Source organism: Hypanus sabinus, chromosome 16 (assembly GCF_030144855.1).
Source record: "Hypanus sabinus isolate sHypSab1 chromosome 16, sHypSab1.hap1, whole genome shotgun sequence".
Lineage (NCBI taxonomy): Eukaryota > Metazoa > Chordata > Chondrichthyes > Myliobatiformes > Dasyatidae > Hypanus > Hypanus sabinus.
The window spans coordinates 68,672,136-68,694,571 of NC_082721.1; the positions used below are offsets into that span (position 1 = coordinate 68,672,136).

General features: G+C 46.0%; 1 protein-coding gene across 1 annotated transcript in view; it reads left to right on the forward strand.

Annotated features, from left to right (window-relative positions):
* Positions 1-10,147, forward strand: part of shfl (shiftless antiviral inhibitor of ribosomal frameshifting) — a 29,858-nt gene extending 19,711 nt beyond the window's left edge. The window contains exons 7-9 of the mRNA XM_059992049.1: positions 2,691-2,794; positions 3,380-3,528; positions 5,521-10,147. Of these exons, the coding sequence (XP_059848032.1) occupies positions 2,691-2,794; positions 3,380-3,528; positions 5,521-5,789 (522 nt within the window). The 3' untranslated portion in view covers positions 5,790-10,147. The remainder of the gene's footprint in view (positions 1-2,690; positions 2,795-3,379; positions 3,529-5,520) is intronic.
* The last annotated feature ends 12,289 nt before the right edge of the window (positions 10,148-22,436 follow it).

The following is a 22,436-nucleotide window of genomic DNA, read 5'->3' on the forward strand; positions in this document are numbered from 1 at the left end:
GGGGGGGGTGGTGGCCAGTGTCCCGGTAGGAAAGTTAGCTAGTGCTGCATGGGGGTGGGAGAAGTTTACACTACAGTTACTGGGGAATGGGAACCAGAGGGTCAGAACAAATGGGGGAATGGTTCTGGAGAAAGATGTTCTTAGATACTGTATGCACACCAAGTCAGGAATCAAAAGGTCGAGCATGGTAGGACTAATGTTTTGAGCTGCAAATGTTTCAGTGCAAGGAGTGTCATAGGAAAGGTGGATGAGCTTAGTGCATGGATCAGCACTTAGGATTATGATTTTGTGGCCATGAGTGATTCTTGGTTGCTCTGGCAACTCAATGTTCCAGGCTTCCTTTGTTTTAGATGTGATAGAGCGGGAGGGACTAAAAGACGAGGGGTGGCATTACTAGTTGAGAAAATGTCAGGACAGATTAGAGAGCTTGTCTAGTGAGGCATTATAGGTAGATCTGAGGAATAGAAATGTTTTATCATGTAATTGGGAATATATTATAGACCACCCAACAGTCTGCAGGATTTAGAGGAACAAATTTGTTGCACAAAACATAAGGTTGTGATCGTAGGTGATTTTAACTTTCTACATATTGACTGGGCCCCCATACTGTAAAAGGGCTGGATGTGAAAGAGTTTGTCAAATGCGTTCATGAAGGTTTGCTTAATAAGTACATGGAAGACCCAGCTAGGGAGAATGTGATACTGGATCTTCTATTAGAGAGTGAGACAGGGCAGGTGTAGATGTTTGAGTTGGGGAACAATTTGCATCAAGTGATCATAATGCCATTTGTTTCAAGGTAATTATGGAAAAGGACAGGTCTGGCCCTCGGGTTGAGACCCTATATAGGAGAAGGGCCTATTTTGATGGTATAAGGATCTGGAAAGTGCATGGATTGAGGCTGGTTGCTTTCTGGCAAAGGTGTACGCCGTAAATGGGAAAAGTGAAAAATATTCCAGTCAGAATGAAAGGCAAGGATAACAGGTCTCTGGAACCTTGGTTTTTGAGGGATGTTGAAGCCCTGGTTAAGAAAAAGAAGGAGGCGTATAGCAGGTACAGGCAGGCAGGAACAGATGAGGTTCTTGAGGAGTATAAGAAATGCAAGAGAAGGAAATCGGGAGGGCTAAGTGAAGACATGAAGTTGCTCTAGCAGACATGGTAGAAGAGAGCCTTGAGGGTTTGTACAGATACATTCAGAGCAAAAGGATAACAAGGAACAAAATTGGTCCTCTGGAAGATCAGAGTGCTAATAAATGCGTGGAGCCCAAATAGATGACAGAGATCTTAAATTGAATTTTTGCATCTGTATTAACTCGAGAGATGGACACTGAGTTTCTAGATGTAAGGAAATTAGGCAGGGAGGTCCTGGACCCTGTACACATTACAGAGGAGGGGGGTGTGTGTCATCAAGGCAAATTAGGGTGGATCAATCCCCAGGGCCTGACAACTAGGACCCTGTGGGAGATCAGTGCAAAAATTTCAGGGGCCCAAGTGGAGATGTTTAAACCTTCCTTAGCCACACATGAGGTGCTGGAAGATTGCCGGATAGGCAACGTTGTTCTGTTGTTTTAGAAGGGCTCTAAAAATAAACCAGGGAATTATACGCTGATGAGCCTGACATTAGCAGTGGGAAAGTTATTGGAAGGTATTCTAAGGGACCAGATATGTAAGTATTTGGATAGACAGGGACTGATTAGGGATAGTTAATATTGCTTTGTGTGTGGTGGGTCATATCTAACCAATCTTACAGAATTTCTTGAGGAAATTACCAGGAAAGTTGATGAAAACAAGGCAATGGATGTTTCTACATGGACTTTAGCAAGGCCTTTAACAAGGTCCCACAGGGGAGGTGGATTAAGAAGGTTTGTTCATTTGGCATTCAAGATGAGGTAGTAAATTGGATTGGACATTGGCTTCGCTGAAGAAGCCAGAGAGTGGTAGAAGATGGTTGCTTCTCTGACTGGGGGCCTATGACCAGTGGTGTATCACAGGGGTTGGTGCTGGGTCTGCTGTTGTTTGTCATCTATATCAACAATCTAGATGATTACCTGGTAAACTGGATCAGCAGATGACACCAGGAATTTAATGCAGACAAGTGTGAGTGTGTTTGCACTTTGGAAGGACCAAGGCTGGTAGGTCCTCAGGTGGCTGCAGAAGATGATCCAGGATCCAGATATAACAGTCCTGTCCCCTTCGCCACTTGCTGACCACCTCAGTTCATAATGTTAGGGCAGATTTCCTAAATGGAGAAAGCCTGTACGTGAATTTGTTTCATGTGGGGAGGCTGATGCATGGGCAGCCACCATGTAGTCCCTGACTGATCGGGGTCCAGCGGCACGGAGTGCAAGTTGTCTGGGGACCCTTCACTGCTGCGGCTTTCCACCATTGCGATGTGCCATCAGCTTCCGTTGAGGTCTTGGTTGGATCACTCCTTGTCTGGAACCTCCTCCTTTCACTCTCACCACGGGTGACCTTAGCAGGAGCTAAGCTCCGGACAGCATCACTCTTGAGATCTCAGGAGCCCGTTAGCCTCTCCACTGTGATAAGGTGATGATCCTTGGAAAAGGAGATTATCCAGTACTGAGATAGCAGCTGTTGGGAAGGGAGTTTCTGACCCAGGTGCTTTTGTAGCAAGGAGGCAGGTTCTCTCCTCCCTACTCATGGTAGGTGATGGTGCTGATCTCTCCCCACAGGTGTCCAGGTGTCGCGGGTGCAGGAAAAAGTACGACCCAGTGCCTTACGACAAGATGTGGGGTTATGCAGAGTTCCACTGCCAGGAGTGTTGCCACGTCTTTGGGTATGATGGATGATGGGCATGATCAGCCTAACTTCAAACGGGGGGGGGCTTTTCTCTTTAAATTCAGGGGCATTCGTCTCGCGTGCCATCTTCAAGATGCACCTTCTCCAAGGCTCGCGCCTCCCTTGCGTGGTCCCCTCGCAACGTATGCATTTCCGTGATCTCTGTTGTGCATATCCCCTTCCTTGTGCTGCATATAATATTCTACACAGCCCCATGCTGTGTATGCGATCCTGCGCAGCCCCGTGCTGCATATGCGATCTCGTGCAGCCCCGGGCTGGGTATGCGATCCTGCACCATCTCTGTGGTTCGCGTGCCCCTTCTGCACCATTCCCCTGGCGACTGCACTTCTCCGGCACGTCCTAACAGGAACACATTCTCCCACGCTCCTTGTCCGAACCGTCGCCCCAGGTGATCGCATCTCCCCTGCACGGTCTCCAAGGTGCACTCTGGCCTCTCTGATGCCTACCAGTCCAGCATCACCACATAACCCTCGCCCCATTTCAGGGTCACTCTCTTTACAGACTGCCCATTGAGCCTCTGTGCCAGCTAGCTCTCCTTCACCCGCTTCCTGTTCCTCTCCAGGGGATTTGGCCAGATGGGTGTCCCTGCGCCGTGCTACATCTGCCAGAGCCGTGTGATTCCCACCCGTATCCTCCCGCCAAAGAAAAGTATGGGATCGCGCAGTTCCAAGCCACACAGCTGCTTCGCGGAGGACTGCTACAACCGCAGAGGTGGGTCCGGGCCTGCTCTGGGGGGGTTAACCCTTCAGCCCTCTTTCCTGTTGGCTGTTGCCCATCCCAGTCTCCTCAGCTGGGGTTCATGGAGATTCTGATGTACGGGGAACGTCCCAGTAGCTGGTGTGAGGGGGGAGGGTCACAGTAGCTGGTGTGAGGGGGGAGGCGCTCAGTAACTAGTCTAAGGCTCTCAGTTGCTGGTGTGTGGGAAAGGGTCCAGTTATGGTGTGAGGGGGAGGGGAGGATATTAGTAACCTGAGTAAGGGAGAGTGTCGCAGTAAATTGTAAAAAGCTTGCTGAGGAAGATGTTTCTCCTCGAGGGGCATTTGTAACCAAGGGGCAGAGTTTAATTTAAAGAGGAAAAATTTCTTCCTTAGGGGGTGGTAAAACCTTGGGATTCTCAATCGGCTGGGAGCAGGCAAGGGTCATATCTAACGTGGTGAGGCTTCCCTCCGTTTGGGAGTTCTGTGAGTTCCCCTCTCAGTGCTCCCCCTCTGTGTTCTTTGCTGCATTTCACAGCAGCTAATTAACCTACCGGCCCTCTCGTCTTTGGGATGTGAGAGGAAACCAGTGTACTTGGAGGGGACCCAGGCAGTCAGATGGAGAATGTGTAAAATTCCACACCTACAGCATCAATGGTCAGGGTCAAAACCGGGGACTCTGGCACCGTGAAGCAGTGGCTCTTCCTGTGTCACCCCTATAATGTTCACCAGGTGGTCGAATTTGCTTGAGTGATTCTACTACCAAAGTAGTGCAGTCCATTAAGGAAGCTGGAATACTGAAAGAGAAGTTTGTTCAGAAGTGTTCAAAATGTCGTCACTGTTGAGTCATGCAACATGCAACCGGGGCCTTTGGCCAAAGGGTTCCACTCTACCGAGATTCACGCGCATTGCCTTTGTTTGCTGCATTCCCCGCTATACCTGCCTCGATCACCTCCTCCTGCAGCAATTTCCATATACGGACCACTCTGCGTGTGAAAACATTTTCCCCTCAGGTTCCTATGAAATCTGCCTCCTCTCACCTGAAACCTGTGCCCACTAGTCCTTGATCCTCCAACCCTGGTGAATGACTGCGTGTTTGCCCTATCAAGTAAAAGTTCAAGTTTATTGTCATCTGACTGTTCATATGTAGAACCAGATGAAAGAATGTGCCTCCGGTGCAGCCACAAAAGGTGTATCACACACACAGCGCACAAAACAAAACATCTATGCCCCTCATGATATTCTACACCTCCAGAACATCACTTCCCATTCTTCTACACTCCGCTGGAAAAAATCCCATCCTGCTTAAGCTCTCTCCATTACTCAGTTCCTCTCTCCCGATCAGCGACGTTTTCTTCTGCAGTTGCTGATTCCTGCAGAGTAACAACGGGCGAGCAAAAACTCAGCCCTGAATGATGGAGCAGCAGGAGGTTAAATGACCAGTACCACTTCAATTTCCCAGGTTGTAGAATCATACAACAGGAGACAAGCCATTTGGCCCATCTAATCCATGCTGGCCAAGTCTCATTCGCCTACGCCTTTGCCCATTCCCTATCCATGGAGCTGTTTAGATGATATTGTACTCACCTCTAATAGGTCAGGTTGAACCCAAGTCAGTGTGGCTGTGAGGGAGTGGTTTTACCATTTCTTTCTTCTTTACTACTACGCTCTTTCTAACATTCTGACACAAGAGATGTCAGAATCAGGAGCAACACAAAGGATGCTGGAAGTACTCGACGGGCCGGGCAGCAGCTGCAGAGGGAAGTGAACAGTTGCTCTTTGGAGTCTGATATCTGCACGAAGATGAAGGATCTCAGTCCAACATGTCGACTGTCCATTTCCCTCCGCAAGTACTACCTGACCTGCTGAGTTCCTCCAGCAGCTTTTGCGTTAGAGGACTGCAGCCCTTTCCGTCAGCGTATGAGAATTAGGCTATTTGACTATTCAAGTCTGCTCTGCCATTCCATCCTGGCTGATTTCAGTGATACTCATATCTCTCCCTGCCCAGAACCTCACATTCCTGGCATCCACTGCGTTCATCCGCGCAGTCGGCAACGTAGAGGCCTCCCGAAGGTGCTGTACCCAAGTCCGCCGCATGACAGCACGGGCTCCACCATCAACACCTGCCTTAGCCAGGGCAGTCTGATGGAGTGCCAGGTGGACGACATCATCGCAGAGGACCTCCGCGAGACGGACGGCGAGTACGACGATGGAACTGAGGAAGACGAGGATTCGACGGAGAAGTCAGACAGTGTGAACAATGATAACGATGATTAGTGGTGAATCCTGAGTGCAGTTGTGTAATGCAGCCTGCCCTCAGCAGGAGGGCCTTGGGGAGGGAATAGGAACCGACCCAAAGTGATAGTTTCTCTGAGGGTGGTCTTGCTGAAATTCACCCACCCAAGAAGGAGAAAATTTGCAAAACAAATACATGCTTTAATTCCATGTAAATTAAAAATTAAATAATTGACGCTTGGGCTCTGTTCCCAGGTGATGGATATTTCCTTCCAATGACCAGTCAAGGGAGGTGTGATGGAGTGCTTACTCTGTGTGTGTGGTCAGGGAGGTGTGAAGGACGAGAGAGAGAGAGAGAGAGTGTGTGTGTGTGTTCGTTGATTGGATCTGTAATTAGCTGCTTCAAGTGAAAAGTTGAAGCTGTGAATTTTTTTTAGGCATCACTTGGTGTTCTCTTTATCTGTGGCTTGTGTGAGTGGCTCTTTTTATGATCTGTTCCTGAGCTGTGATCCATTCCTGGGCAGTGATCATTCATAGAAATAGAAACATAGAAAATAGGTGCAGGAGTAGGCCATTCAGCCCTTCGAGCCTGCACTGCCATTCAGTCTGATTATGGCTGATCATCCTACTCAGAACCCTGTACCTGCTTTCTCTCCATACCCCCTGATCCCTTTAGCCACAAGGGCCATATCCAACTTCCTCTTAAATATAGCCAATGAACCAGCCTCAACTGTTTCCTGGGCAGTGATTGTTCCTGGCTGGTGATCATTCATGGGCAGTGATCATTCCTGGGCAGTGATCCATTCCCAAGAGGTGATCCACATTTCATTGCTGAATGCGTTGAGATTTCTTTTGCTTTTAGCTGTAAGGCAGCTTACCAAAGGACTACTGTCATTGGGCAGTAATACCAGTGTACCTACACTAACCAATCCAATTAATCTGTCTTATTTCTTTAATTTAATTTAGTCATGGAGTCGTACAGCACGAAAGCAGGGCCTTCAGACCAACTGGTCTCTGCTGACCAAAATGCCCCATCCAAGCTGGTCCCATTTGCCTGTTTGACCCTTAACTGCCAAAACCTCTCCATGTACCTGTCCAACTGTGTTTGAAAAGTTGTTCTTGTACCTGCTAACTGTAACAGATTCCTGTTAGACCACAAGAGATAAGAGCAGAATGATGTCATTGAGCCTGCTCCGCTATTCCATCATGGCTGATTTATTATCCCTCTCAACCCCAGCTTTTCTAGTCCTGTGATTTATGTTTGTCCGGCGTTTCCTCCTTTGCTCACTGCTCTGAGTAAGCTCCCCACTTGGCAGCACCAATGTCAGCAGTCAATATTTGATGAGGATCTGTCCCCAAGCTGGTTCACGTCCATGCTGCTCTTTGCAACTCAGAACCACCCCAGTCTAAGACTTCGCTTGCTGAGACTACTCTCTTTCACCTGCCTGGGCAATGGGCTTGTCATTCTCCGCTCTAAACCTCTCCTGCTCTTGGTCTCTGAGGTGCTCCTTAAAAGAGCTTCTTGGCTAACTTTTCAACTGTCTGATTGTTTAGCCTGTTGGACCTTGGGACAAATCACTGCACTAAAGGTGCCATCTAAACAGTCGATTCTCCTGAAGGGTCTCTGCCTGAAATCTCGACTGTTTGTTCTCCTCCTTGGAGGCTGCTTGACCTGCTGAGCTCTTCCAGCACTTTGTCAGTTGGCTCTCCTGGACTCTTGAGTTTTCCAAATGTTACCTCTTCCCTAATCAGAAGCAGGTTTATTATCACTGACGTGTCTTGTGAAATGTGCTGTTCTGAATGTGAATGTACAATGCAATTCAGAAAAAAACTATAAACTACAATATATAGGCAGAAATAGGTAGTGTTCATGGATTGGCTTGATGTCTGATGACAAAGGAGAAGAAACTGTTCCTAAATTGCTAAGGGGGTGTTTTCAGGCCCCTGTACCTCCTCTCAAATAGTAGTAATGAGAAGATGGCACATCCTGGGTGATGGGGGTTCTTAATGATGGATGCCAACTTTTAGAGGCATCGCCTTTTGAAGAGGTCCTCGATGGTGGGGAGGCTGTTATCCTTGATGGAGCTGGCTGAGTTTGCAACCGCTTTAAACTTCTTGAGTTTTTAAAACTCGTAATCGGTTCTTGGCCAGCTCTCTTAGCATTCCTTCTGGTGTCAGAGGGTTTTGTACTAAACCAGCTGATGTTCAAGTCATCTCCTGGAACCTGCTGTATGACTCTGATGGGAGAAAGATATGCCCTGTGGAATCTCAAAGGAGCTTGCTAGCTCTGGTTACTGTATTCAGATTCCTGGAGACTGTTGGAGGTTTGGAATCCCTGCCTGTATTTTTGTACACAGTGGCACTTCAGTGAGAATTTTTTTTCCTAAAGGTACTTTCTTGCACATTTCTTCCCCTTCCCTGAGGTCTCATGCCAGTCTGCTGGGGATTGTGTTGACGAAACACAGGGGTTGTTGTAGCTGAATTGCACCCACCTGTCTGCGTGCCCTCTCTGTCTAGATTACAGTGCCAGAGATTGTTGTCCCAGTCACAGCCACTGAACCCAATGATGCTGTTTGTCAGAGGAGAGGAGGCCACTGTTACAAGCTCAATGGAGATCCCTTAGCCTCGCTCAAACACTTCTCATCAGCATCCCTCAGAACTTTGGGTTTACACCTCATGAGAAGCTCGCTGAGGGAGTGCTGCACTGACAGAGGGACCAGGGACTAAGCTGACCTCCATTTAAGGCCATGCACATTTCCTCTGAACACAGGCATAAAGATCCTGTGGACAAAGTCAGTCGATATTTGCTGAGGATTTGTCTTTATTGTTGCTGTATATAGCTTCCCCTTCTGGGTTTTAGCCAGTCTTAGTAAGCTGTTCACCAAAGACCAGTCAGATAAGCGTCAGTCCCAGGCAGCATCTGAGCACCACATTACCATTATCACACCTCGCACTCTTCCAAGCCGAAGTGTTTGTGTCCGGTTGTTTTGCCTTTCCGACCCTTCACACTACACTCACTTTTAGACCCAACATGAGGAAATCTGCAGATGCTGGAAATTCAAACAACAGGACTGACGAAGGGTCTCGGCCCGAAACGTCGACAGCGCTTCTCCCTATAGATGCTGCCTGGCCTGCTGTGTTCCACCAGCATTTTGTGTGTGTTGTTCTTTTAGAACTGCCGTTTTTATATTTGATTTTCTGCCTGTCTCTTTCTCTCTTTTTCTCTCTCCTCTCTATTTCCTCCCACTTTCTATCAATTTTATCTTTCACTTAATATTATCAGTCCCCTTTACACTCTGCCTCTCCCTCTCCATGTAAAGTTTGCTCTGTCCACTCCCCTTCTCCCTCCCCCTCTCCTCCATCCCTCCCTCTCTCTCCCCTCCCTCTCTCCTTCCCCTCTCTCTCCTTCCCCTCTCCCTCTTCCCCTCCCCCTCTCCCCTCCCTCTCTCCACTTCCTCTCTCTCTCCCTCCCTGCTCCCTCCTTCCTTTGTCTCCATCTCTTTCTGTTTCTCTCTCTTTCCATGTGTGTGTGTGTGTGTGTGTGCCTCACTCAGGTGTAATAGACCCAGTGGATTTGGGGTGAATACCTTCGTTCCTGCTAGTTTTTGTGCAAAAAAAAATGTCAAGAATGAAAGCATTAGAGTTATGTTGTTGCACGTGAAGGGAATGAAAAGCTTATTTTTAATAAGTGGGGAGATTAGCAAAACTGGAATTTTAGAACCTCAGATTTTCAAAGTTCAAAGTAAACATGTTATCAAAATATGTGTATATCACCATGTACAACCCTGAGATTCATTTTCTTGTAGATAGACAAGGTAGAACAAATTAGAATTGATGAAAAACTACACAGAAAGACTGACAAACAACCAATGTGCAAAAGATCAGCAAATATGGAAAAAAATTATATTGAGAGTATGAGTTGTATGCACAGTCCTTGAAAGTGAGTCCATAGATTTTGGAAATTTGGGTTAATCCTCCTGCTTCACAAGCTTACAGAAACCACCTTTTTAAAATATTTGCCACAGGTAAATTCTCCCCGGAGGTTGATGGTAGTTCTGGGTCCATCAGCACGAGTCAGTACGGGACAGAGGCAGAGGCTGGTTATTTGCCTCTGAGTCGGCTGTGAAATGTCTCACTGTCATGGACACTTGCTACGATGGCTTTGAGAGGAGAGAGTAGTATCGGTGCTGGGAGCCGCAATCTGCACTTCCACACGGTGTATGTTAACAATGCATTCTGTTCAAGTATTTCATCAATTGGAATTGTATAAAAGATGTGACCTGTAAAAATAATGAGAGTAATTGGTGGATGAGTTTTGATCAGTGCCGCATTGTTTTAATCTTGTTTCCCCCAAGAGATGATCATCTATTTTAACATTAAAAATCTGAGTCTGAATTTCATCTGTTGCTGTCTTCTCTTTCATCTGCCAGTGATGAATTTGACTGACCTGAGAGAGTCCAGCCTTTGGACTTGTAGGTGAGTAACGACAGTAAGTGTCCCACAATCCCACCTGAGTGTATGTTAGAAATGAAATTTGTCTATCGCCACAATAGGGCAACGGCAGACACAATCTCAATGGCTCTTCACATGGCTTCAGACCACTTAGACAATCCAAACACCTATGTCAGGATGCTGTTCATTGACTATAGCTCACCATTTAACACCATCATTCCCACAATCCTGACTGAGAAGTTACAGTACCTGTATCTACTTCTGCAATCGACTTCCTAACCGGAAGACACAATCTGTGTGGATTGGTGATAATATCTCTTCCTCACTGACGATCAACACTGGTGCACCTCAGGGTTGTGTGCTTAGCCCACTGCTCTACTCTACATATACACATGACTGTGTCACTAGGCATAGCTAAAATACCATCTATAAATTTACTGACGATACAGCCATTGATGGTAGAATCTCAGATGGAGTCAAGAGGGTGTACAGGAGCAGGATATGCCAACTAATGGAGTGGTGTCGCAGTAACAACCTTGCACTCAACATCAGTGAGACAAAAGAGCTGATTGTGGACTTCTGGGAGGGTAAGACGAAAGAACACATATCAATCCACATAAAGGGATCAGAAGTGGGGAGAGTGAGCAGTTTCAAGTTTTAGGAGTTTGAAGAGATTTGGTATGTCAACAAATACACTCAAGAACTTCTACAGGTGTACCGTGGAGAGCATTCTGACAGGCTGCATCACTGTCAGGTATGTTGGGTGGGGGGGAAGGGTGCTACTGCACAGGAACTGAAAGAAGCTGCGAAGGGTTGTAAATTTAGCCAGCTCCATCTTGGGTACTAGCCTACACAGTACCCAGGACACCTTCAAGGAGCAGTGTTTCAGAAAGGCAGTGTCCATTATTAAGGACCTCCAGCACCCAGGGCATGCCCTTTTCTCACTGTTACCATCAGGTAGGAGATACAGATGCCTGAAGGCACACACTCAGTGATTCAGGAACAGCTTCTTCCCCTCTGCCATCTGATTGCTAAATGGACATTGAACCCATGAACACCACCTCACTTTTTAAAAATATATATTGTTTCTGCTTTTTGCACAATTTTAAAGCTGGTTTTGTAAATCGATTGCATTCACTACCACACTACTAGGCAGCCTCACCATCCGGACAGTTTCTCCGTAGTCTTACAACCTTTTCTCCACCCTACCCTCAGTGGGATTAGGTACACCTTGGATACCGGTGTGCTCTGTAGCTGTAACCCATCCATTTCCAGGTTTGATGTGTTACGTATTTGGTGATGCTCTTCTGCACACCACTGTTGTGTCGCGCCATTACTTGATTTAGTGCAGCCTCCCTGTCAGCCTGAACCAGTCTGGCCACTCCTTGACCTCTCATTAACATGGCCTTTTCACCCACTCTAGAGACTATTGTGCATGAAAATTCCAGGAGGTATCAGCAAATTCTGAGATACTCAAATTACCCCATCTGGCACCAACAAAAATTCCACTGTCAAAGTCACTTAGATCACTTACTTCCCCATTCTGATGTTTGGTCTGGGCAACAACTGAACCTCTTGACCATGCTTGCATGTGTTTATGCACTGAGTTGCTGCTAGATGATTGGCTGAATAGATATTTGCATCAGCACGCAGTTATACCTAACACAGTGGTCACTGAGGGTAGATTTACCTAATTCCCCCCTATATGACCACAATGAAACCTACCTCCTCCACATCTGGTAGAGTGATTCAGAACAGTTACAACATCGAGCACATTCCAGATCACAATCTCAGCAGTCGAGTGGTTTCCTGTCCTCACTCCCAAATCTCTTCCCTTTTGTCTTATCCCATGAACTTTAAACCATGACCACATAAACCAAAAGGAACACCTTGTCACCGTCTTCTCCATCCAGCTGTCCAACAGGGACATCGAGGGGGAGATGGAGACAGAGAGGCTGAAACAGAAGTTTCATCAAAGTATGTATGACCATGTACAAACCTGAGATTAGTTTTCTGTCTGGAACACAAAGGAAGGGTAGCGTAGTGGTTAGCTCAACACTTTACCGCAAAGGTGACCTGGATTCAATTCCCGCCGGTGACTATAGGGAGTTCATATGTTCTCCCCATGATTTCCGCCAGGTCTCCCACATGCCAAAGGTGTACTGGTTGGTAGGTTAATTGATCATGGTAAATTGTTCCACGATTAGGCTACAATTAAATTGGGGCAATGTGTCTCGTAGGGCCTATTCCATGCTGTAACGCAATAAATACGACAAATACAATAGAATCCACAAAAACCCACACACAACATAGACCAACAAATATTCAATGGGCTAAAGAGGATAAATCATGCAATATTACATAGAACACAAGCTGAGATACTCAAGTCACCCCGTCTGGCACCAACAATTATTCCACAATCAAAGCCAATTTGATCAAATGTTTCCCCCATTCTGAGGTTTGGTCTGAACTACAACCTACCCTCTTGACCATGTCTACATGTTTTTATGCACTGAGTGAGAAGAGGCGTTGGCCTCCCTTCTCGCTATTACCACTAGGCGGGAGGTTCAGGAGCAGCTGGTCTCCTGGACCGGCTTCACTCACCTCGAAGAGGAATAGAGTTGACTTTTCTGGCTGAGGACTCCTGATGAAGACTCCCAATCCAAAATGTCAGCGCTTTATTCATCTCCATAGATGCTGACCGACCTGCTGAGTTCCTCCAGAATTTTGGGTATGTGTTACTCGGGATTTCCAGCATCTGCAGAATCTCTTGTGTTCGTTAATCTTGAAGTTGATTTCCCAGATGAAGGTGTATGGGAACCATGGAGGTTGAGACTATATCCTTTGTGGTTTAGAAGAATGAAAGGTGTTGTAGGATGTTCAGCCAAATCAATGATTCATAGAGTTATAGAGCACAACAGCAGAGGCCCTTCGGCCTATCTCATCCATGCTGACCTGTTATTCTACCTCGTCCCATCAACCTGTACTTGGACATAGCCCTCTATACCCCTCCCATACTTATACCCCACATACTGTTGCAATAGAATCGACATCCTCCACTTCCACTGCGAATCGCTCCTCACTCACACCACCCTCTGAGTTAAGCAGTTCCCCCTCAGGTTCCCCTTAAATATTTCACCTTCCACCCTTAACCTATGACCTCTAGTTCCAGTCTCAACCTTGTTTGTATTTACCCTATCTATATTCCTCATAAATGTGTGTACTGCTATCAAAATCCCCTTTTTGCCTTCGCTCTAGGGAATAAAGTCCTAATCTGTTCAACCTTTCCCTTTAACTCAGGAACTCACGACCCAGCGACATCCTTGTAAATTTTCTCTGTATTCTTTCAATCTATTGACGTCTTTCTTGTAAGTAGGTGACCAGAACTACACACAATACTCCAAACTTACCCTCACCAACGTCTTACACAGCTTCAACATAACATTCCAACTCCTGTATGCAGCACGCCGCCATTTTCTGATCTCAGGTCAACGGCGTTTTCTCATAATTTACAAGGATGTTGCCTGGACTGGGAGCATGCCTTGTGAGAATAGGTTGAGTGAACTCAGCCTTTTCTCCTTGGAGCGACAGAGGATGAGAGGTGACCTGATAGAGGTGTACAAGGTGATGAGAGGCATTGATCGTGTGGATAGTCAGAGGCTTTCTCCCAGGGGTGAAATGGTTGCCACAAGAGGACACAGGTTTAAGGTGCTGGGGAGGAGGTACAGAGGAGATGTCAGGGGTAAGTTTTTTTACTCAGAGAGTGCTGAGTGCATGGAATGGGTTTCTGGCCATGGTGGTGGAGGCGGATACGAAAGGGTCTTTTAAGAGGCTTTTAGATAGGTACATGGAGCTTGGTAAGATAGAGGGCAACAGGTAAGCCTAGTAATTTCTAAGGTAGGGACATGTTTGGCACAACTTTGTGGGCCGAAGGGCCTGTATTGTGCTGTCGGTTTTCTATGTTTCTATAATTGAAGTTTAATCCACACAAGTGCGAGACTGAACGATGAGAGGCCACATTTATATATTTGTTTATTTAAAGAGATACAGTGTGGAACAGGCCTTTCCAGCCCTCCCTTTGAGCCATGCAGACCTGAATCCCCCAATTTAATCCTAGCCTAATCACACGACAATTTACAATCTCCAATTAACCTACCAACGGAAACGTCTTTTCTCTGTGGGAGGAAACCCATGTGGTCACGGGGACAACATATTACATGCAGCGGCGGGATTTGAATCAGGGTTGCTGTATGCTAAGGCGTTGTGCTAACCATGACGCCTGTAAGGGAAATGTACAGCGTCTATAAAAAGTATTCATCCCCGTTGGAAGTTTTCATATTTTATTGTTTCACAACATTGAACCACAGCGGATTTAATTTGGCTTTTTTGACACTGATCAACACTTTCGAGTCAAAGGGAAAACAGATTTCTACAAAGTGATCTAAATTAATTACAAATATAAAACACAGAATAATTAATTGTGTAAGTATTCACCCCTTTAATATGACACATGCACCAAAACATCACTGGTGCAGCCAATTGGTTTTAGAGGTCACATCATTAGTTACAAGGAGATCACTGTGTGCACTCAAGGTGTTCCAATTGATCGCAGTAACAATACACCTGTATCTGGAAGGTCCAACTACTGGTGAGTCAGTGTCCTGGCAAAAACTACACCATGAAGCCAAAAGAACACTCTAAGCAATTCCGCGAAAAGGCTATTGAAAAGCACAAGTCAGGAGATGGATACAAGAAAATTTCCAAGTCACTCAGAGTACAGTTAAGTTGATCAACAGGAAGTGAAAAGAATATGTCACAGCTGTAAATCTGCCTAGAGCAGGCTGTCCTCAAAAACTGAGTGACCATGCAAGAACGGGACTAGTGAGGGAGGCCACCAAGAGACCTATGACAACACTGGAGGAGTTACAAGCTTCAGTGGCTGAGATGGCAAAGAGAAAGCCACTGTTGAATAAAAAAACTCCCATGAAATCTCAGCTAGCATTTGCCAGAAGGCACGCTGGAGACTCTGAAGTCAGCTGGAAGAAGGTTCTGTGGTCTGATGAAGCCAAATTTGAGCTTTTTGGTTATCAGATTAAACACTATGTTTGGCGTAAGCAAACACTGCACATCATCAAAGCCACACTGCCCCTACTGTGAAGCGTGGTGGTGACTGCATCATCTGTGGGGCTGCTTCACTGCAGCAGGCCTTAGAAGGTAGAGGGTAAAATAAATGCAGCAAAATACAGGGAAATCCTAGAGGAAAACCTGATGCAGTCTGCAAGAGAACTGTGACTTGGAAGAAGATTTATTTTCCAGCAAGACAATGACCCCCAAGCTTAAAGCTGAATCTACACAGCTTAAAAACAACAAAATTAATGTCCTGAAGTGGCCAATTCAGAGTCCAGTTCTCAATCCAATTGTGGCTGGACGTGAAAAGAGCTGTTCACTCACAATCCCCATGTAATCTGGCAAAGCTTGAACAGTTCTGTAAAAAATGGGGAAAAAATGCAGTGTCCAGGTGTATAAAGCTGATAGAGACCTATCCACACAGTAATTGCTGCCAGCAGTGCATCTGCTGAATACTGCCTTGAAGAGGGTCAGTAATTATGCAATCTATTATATTTGTAACTAATTTAGATCACCTTGTAGAGATCTGTTTCCACTTTGATACAAAAGAGTCTTTTTCTGTTGATCAGTGTCAAAAAGCCAAATTAAATCCACTGTGATTCAATGTTGTAAAACAATAAAACATGAAAACTTCCGGGGGGAGGGGGGGGGGGTTGTGAATACTTCTTGTCGGCACTGTGCATAGTTAATGGTATGGCCTTTAACTACGTTGATGCAGAGAGGGGTTTTGTAGTGCGGGTCCACAGCTCGCTGAAATGGCAACGCAGACAGAAGAGCACCAGAAAGGGAGCCTGTCTTCATCGCTAGAGGCAGCCAGGGAGTCGTGTTGCAGCTGTATAAAACTTTGGTTAGACTGTACTGGGATATTTACAATCAATTTATATTGGCACATGTACCAAGGCAGAGAAAAGCTTGTCTAGCATATTGTTCATGCAGATCAAATCATTAAACTTAAATCCACCAGAACACAACAAATCAATAACAACCTGGAAAGAACTGTAAAAGCTGCAGAGAAAGGCAGTGCAGGGTAACAGTCAGGTACAGGATCATAACAAGGTCAAGAGTTCTGGCTCCCGTCATAGGACGGGTGCGGAGGCTGTGAGAAGGGTGCGGATGATGCACCTGCCCCAGGGGCTGTTGGCCATGAGGAGAGTTGCGACAAAGCTGGGTTGTTTTCCCTTGAGCATTTGAAATTCATCGAATTATGAGGGTAACTAGTCAGAATCTTTTTCCCCGGCTGGAAGTGTCAAATACTAGGAGACACACAGTTAAGTTGAAAGGGGGAAAGTTTAAAAGAGATGTATGGGGCAAGTATTTTACACAGGGAATGGTATATGCCTGGAATGCTTTAGCAGGGGTAGTAATGGAAGTGGATATGATAGTGGCTTATGATAAGCTTTTAGACTGACACATTCATAGCAAAGGAAGGGAGAAGCGACTTGATATAAGTGAATAACGTGATCAGAGGCATAAATCAAGCAGACAGCCAGACTCTTTTCTCAGGGTGGAAATAGCTAACATAAGGAGGCATAATTTTAAGGTGATTGAAGGTAAGTAAAGGGGAGACGTCAGAGGTAAGTTCTTACACAGAGGGTGGTGGGTGTGTGGAATGCCTTCCGGGGTGGTATTGAAGCAGATACATTAGGGGCATTTAAGAAACTCTTGGATAGGCACATGGATGATATAACGATGGATGGCTATGTGGGAGGGTAGTGTTAGATTGATTTTAGAACAGGTTAAAAGAGTGGCGCATCATTGTGGGCTGAAGGGTCTGGGGCGATAGGGATCACAGGCAGCCAGAAGACTTTCATCACAGACGTTGTGGGCCAAAGCACTGATCTGTTGCATGTCCTCGTGGTTTGGCTGCGTGCATTACAGCTGGCAAGTTAGTGTGCAATGCTGGTCTTTACACTACGCAAAGTGCCTCCTGCTGGTGTGTACAGTGAAGAGGGTCATTGGGCTCGGTGGTCGTACAGGGGTTAGCGCGACGCTATTACAGCTTGAGGCATCGGAGTTTGGAGTTCACTTCTGATGTCCTCTGTTTGTTCATTCTTCCTGTGAGCATGTGGGTTTCCTCCAGCTGCTCCTGTTCCCTCCCACAGTCCAAAGATGTGCTGCTTAGTAGGTTAACTGGTCATTGTAAGTTGTCCTGTCGTTAGACTAGAGTTAAATAGACGGGTTGCGAGTTGGTGCAGGTCATTTGGTCGGAAGGGCCTGATCCGCTTTAATCAATGAATAAAATTCCAAGCCCAAGGGATCCATTGAAAGATGGGCAGCAGATGGCAGCATTGTCCCAGTTGTCTCTGACTCAGAATCAGGTTTCCTATTTATCTGACTTGAAATTTGTTGTTTTCTGACAGCAGTACAAGGCATAAAAGTCACCATAAATTACAAAAATAAATAAATAATGGAGAAGAGGAATAGTGAAATAGTGTTCATGGATTGATGGACAATTCAGAAATCTGATCATGGAGGGGAAGAAGCTGTTTCTGAATCGTTGAGTGTGGGTCTTCAGGCTCCTGAGCCTCCTCCCCAATGCTAGTAATGAGAAGGGAACAGGTCATGGATAGTGCGGGTCCTTAGTGATGGTCACCTCCTCGTGTCACTGCCTATTGAAGATGTCCTTGATGGCAGAAATGATGGAACTGGCTGGGTCTTTATCCCTTTGTAGCCTCTTGCAATCCTGTGCATTTTGAGCCTCTGTACCAAGCTGTGTTGCGACAAGCCACAGTGTTTACCACCGTACATCTGTAGAAGTTTGCTAAGTGTCTTTGGTGACGTCCTCAAACTGCAAATGAAGTAGAGGCACTGGTGTGTTCTTGTGATTGCATTAACGTGATGGGCCCAAGGCAGGTCTTATTGTACAGGAGGTTCATTCAAGAGTCTGACAACAACGGGATAGAAGCTGTGCTTAAGCCTGGTGGTATGTGCCTTCAGGCTTTTGTATCTCCTGCCTGATGGGACAGAGTGTCTGGGGTGGGTGGGGTCGCTGATTGAATCCATAGAGGGGAAGCTGGTTCCTATAACGTGCTGAGGTGTATGTAAAGCTACCCCCAATTTCTTGTGGTCACTGGTGCTACGGTAATCAGGCAGCCACTTGGCTTAATCTGGCTTAATTTTAAACTGAGAATTCAAGGAGCTTCAGGAAAGTTGCAACAGAACCAGAATCTGCTCTGCCTGCGTTGAAGTTAGTGCATGATCTTCAAATGGGAAGCAAAAAGCTGCTTCTCAAAGACCAAAGCCCAGCTGGAAGAATGGAAGGCCAAAAAAAAGAGTCAATGTACAAAACAGAGGATTCATCAGATGATGTTGTAGACGAGGAAACCAAGAGGAGAGACCTGATTGTAAAGGCAGCAGGAGAAAGATTAATAATAGAATGATTAAAATGCACCTTCCCAAGATCAAGGTGCACAATCTAAAAGTCGGCAAAAGAAGAAGAAAGAGGCTACTGCTGTCAGAACCACTTCCTGCAGTCTCAGAGTCAACTCCTACAACCACCATGGAGGAGGCCCCAGAACCTGAAATTGTTCCACAGCCCCAAGTCTCACCTGCAGAGTGATTCCCCTGTCCGGAAAGATGTTGTCCCACAAAAGTAAGAAATCCTCCACAGATATTAAATCTTTAGGCCCCAGTGGACAATTTAAAATTTACTATGCTGTGCATATCTATATATAATAGTTGTACATTGTATTATATGGCATTCTGTGTATGTAATTGAAATGCATTCTCTCTTAAGTTGGAGTTTATAGCTGAGCAGAGAGGAGTGTTGTGTATTTAATATTTAATAATAATTGAATAATATTGTATATACAATACATTGGCAGATTAAGCATTCTTATTTGTTTAAATAATTAATTACGAGTTAAATGTAAAAGAATGTAAATTGCATACGTCATCATGCTCCCTTGCATTTTGGACTCCCACGCCGTTGTTTGAATGAGTTTAATGTTTTAAGATTACAAGCCATAACAGTCACATGCAGAGCAATTGCCATGTCAAGCTGTTATGCATTCAGACTAAAGGCTTTCCTTGGTGCATCAATAAAAATAAGTAAGATTAACACTTAAAGATTAACTTCAGAACACAGGCTACAGATTCTTCTATGGTCCAATGATTTAATGTACTAGGCAAAAGAATTTAATTAAACACAGTGAGATGCCTCCAATTCTCTGATTAAAATGCATGTTTGGGTATCCTAGTGCAGGATTCCCTAAAGGTTAAATTGACAGTTGAGTTGGTGGTGAAGAAGGCAAATGCAATGTTAGCATTCATTTTGGGAGGATTAAAATCTAAAAGCAAGGATTGAATGTACAGGCTTTATAAGCCATTGGTCAGACCTCGTCTGAAGGATTGTGAGCAGTTCTGAGTCACTTATTTAAGAAAAGGTGTGCTGAAATTGGAGAGAATCCAGAGAAGACGATCCCGGGAATGAAAGGTTTGGCTTATGAGCTGAGCCTTATGGCTCTGGGCCTTCACTCACTGGAGTTTAGAAGAATGAGGGGGTTCTCATTGAAATCTATTGAATATTGAAAGGCCAAATAGAGTGGGGAGAGGATGTTTCCAGTAGTGTGGGAGTATTGGACTAGAGGGCACAGCCTCAGAAAAGAACAAAGTCTCTTTAGAAGAGAGAGGAATTTCTAAAGTATTTATTGCCACAGACAGCTGTGAAGGCTAAGTCACTGGGTATAAATAGTTTATTGATTAGTAAGGGCTTCTGGGAAGAAGACAGGAGAATGGAATTGAGAAGGAAACAAATCAGTTGTGATTGAATGGTGGGGTGGATTCGATCGGCCAAATAGCCAAACTCTGCTCCGATTGTCATATGGTCTTACGGTTTACACAGAGGTAGCCAGGCATGTTAAATATGTTCTGCGTGGGTTTGGATGTCTGGTTAGTCAGTGCAACTGTGACCTGTGGGCTGTTGATCCAAGAGTGGAGCAGAGACCTGTTGTGGGGCATTGTGGAGGGACCCGCCTGATCAGCTCTGTGACCATGGAGAATGGAGTGTGGACTGTCTTGTCAGTTTTCTGACTCTCGTCATGAATGGCTTCTCAAGAGACTGCAGATGCTGGAGTCTGGCGCAACAAACGGAAGCAATTGTTGACATTTTTGGTCAAAGCTGCGCCTCAGGCCTGAGTGTGGGGAGGGGAGATGGCCGGTATAAAGAGGAGGGTCGGAGGTCAGGGGAGAATGGAAGGACGGGGGGGAAGGTTGTGCCAGGTGGAGGAGCTGAAGGTGAGTGGGACACAATGGCAGGTGGGTGGTAGACAGATGCAAGTGAGGAGAGAGAATAAATGAACTGAGAAGCAGATGGAGTGAGGAGGGGGTGGTGAAGGTGAATATGGAGGGAGATAAGCAGGAACATGAGGAGTAACATCTTATACTCTATCTGGGTAGCCTCCAACCTGATTGATTTCTCCTTCCAGTTAAAAAAATTTCCCTCCCTCTCCCCTCTTCTTCTATTCCCCACACTGGGCTATGACCTCCCCCTGAGTCCCCTCCTCCTACCCTTTCTCCTATCCCATCAGATTCCTTCCTCTCCAACCCTTTACCTTTCGCACCCACTGGGCTTCACCTGTCACCTTCTAACAAACAATCTGATGAAAAGTCCATGACTGAAAGGTCAGCTGTTTATTCCTTTCCACAGATGCTGAGTTCCTCCGGAAGAGCAAGAGATGGGCCAACTTTTCCACTGCTGAGGTAGTGTGGGGTTGTCCAGGTCAGTTCAAGTTCCTGATGGTTGAAAGGAATTAGCTGTTCTCGAACCTGGTGGGTCGGGGCTTCAGGCTTTTGTACCTCTTGCTCAACAGTAGCACAAGAAGAAGAGGACATCTGGGCGCCATTAGCGGGTTAGGAGTTGCAGACCTGGCTTTTGGTGATCAGAGGGTCAGGTTGACGCTGAGGGCTGAGGCAAAATCTTTGAATTGGAAGCCAAAGATCATTGTCCACAGCTCCAGGTCCGCAGATATCTGCAAGCCCGCTGGGATAGTCACAGGGTCAATGTCGGATGCCCACATCCAAATCCAGGTTCACTGGAGGCTGATGACTGTGGACTTCTTGGGGTTCAGAATCAGCGTATGTGCTGAGGTGGGAGGGAGGAACGGCCTGTGCTGCTGTTGTTGTTTTGCTGCTCGTGTTACTTTGCTGAACTCTGTGGGCCTGCCTACGCTGGTGCCAGATTGTTTGGCCACACTTGCAGGCTGCCCCCAGCACTCCCTTGGGCATGTTTCTGGTTAATGCAAATGATGTGTTTCACTGTATGCTCCGAGGTGCGCGTGATAAATCAACTTCAGTCTTGACCCAGATGGTGGGGAGCTGTGAAATTGGTAAAAGCCATCACTAACATCAATAAAGAATTAACTTCCACTCTACACCCAATACCTGAGCTCCTATCTGCAAAAAGAGAGCAACTGACGATGTCATTCAGATGATAATTTGCATTGCAAATTGAATGATAATAACTGGTCACTAAGTTCCTGTAGCCTAACGGTTGATAAGGAAGTGACATCACCTACTTGTCAATGCGGGGTGCCAGTGTCTGGAATATAGGTGGAAACATTAAGGTCCAAAGGAAAATGTTCTGCTTTCTCCAGATATGACAGCCAAGAGCTCAGTGTTCATTCATTCCAGCGTAGTTCCAGTGTTTTTTCTACCCTCCACTTCAATTGTACAGTCCCCACTACCAATGTGCTGGGCGCAGAACAGGGTGGGTCTCATCTGAGTGCGGCCTGCTCTCACACGATGACTTTGATGTCCGGTGAAGCCCTACCCTCAGGTTTCCCCAGCCCTCACAACTGTCACTGCGACCGAGCCCATTAACATCCGTAAGTACAAAGTTACAAACTATCACCATCATGGTGTCGCCTCCATTGAGGACATTTTCAGAAGGCAGCATCCACCATTAAGGACCCCCATCGTGTGCTCTCTTTTCAGAGCTACCGTTAGAGTGAAGGTACAGGAGCCTGAAGACACACACTCGACATTTAGGAACAACTCCTTCCCTTCTGCCATCAGGGTTCTGAACGATCAATTAAACCATGAACACTCCCCCACTAGATTTGCTCTTCTTATTTAATTTAAATATACCATAACACACAATAAATTTCTTAC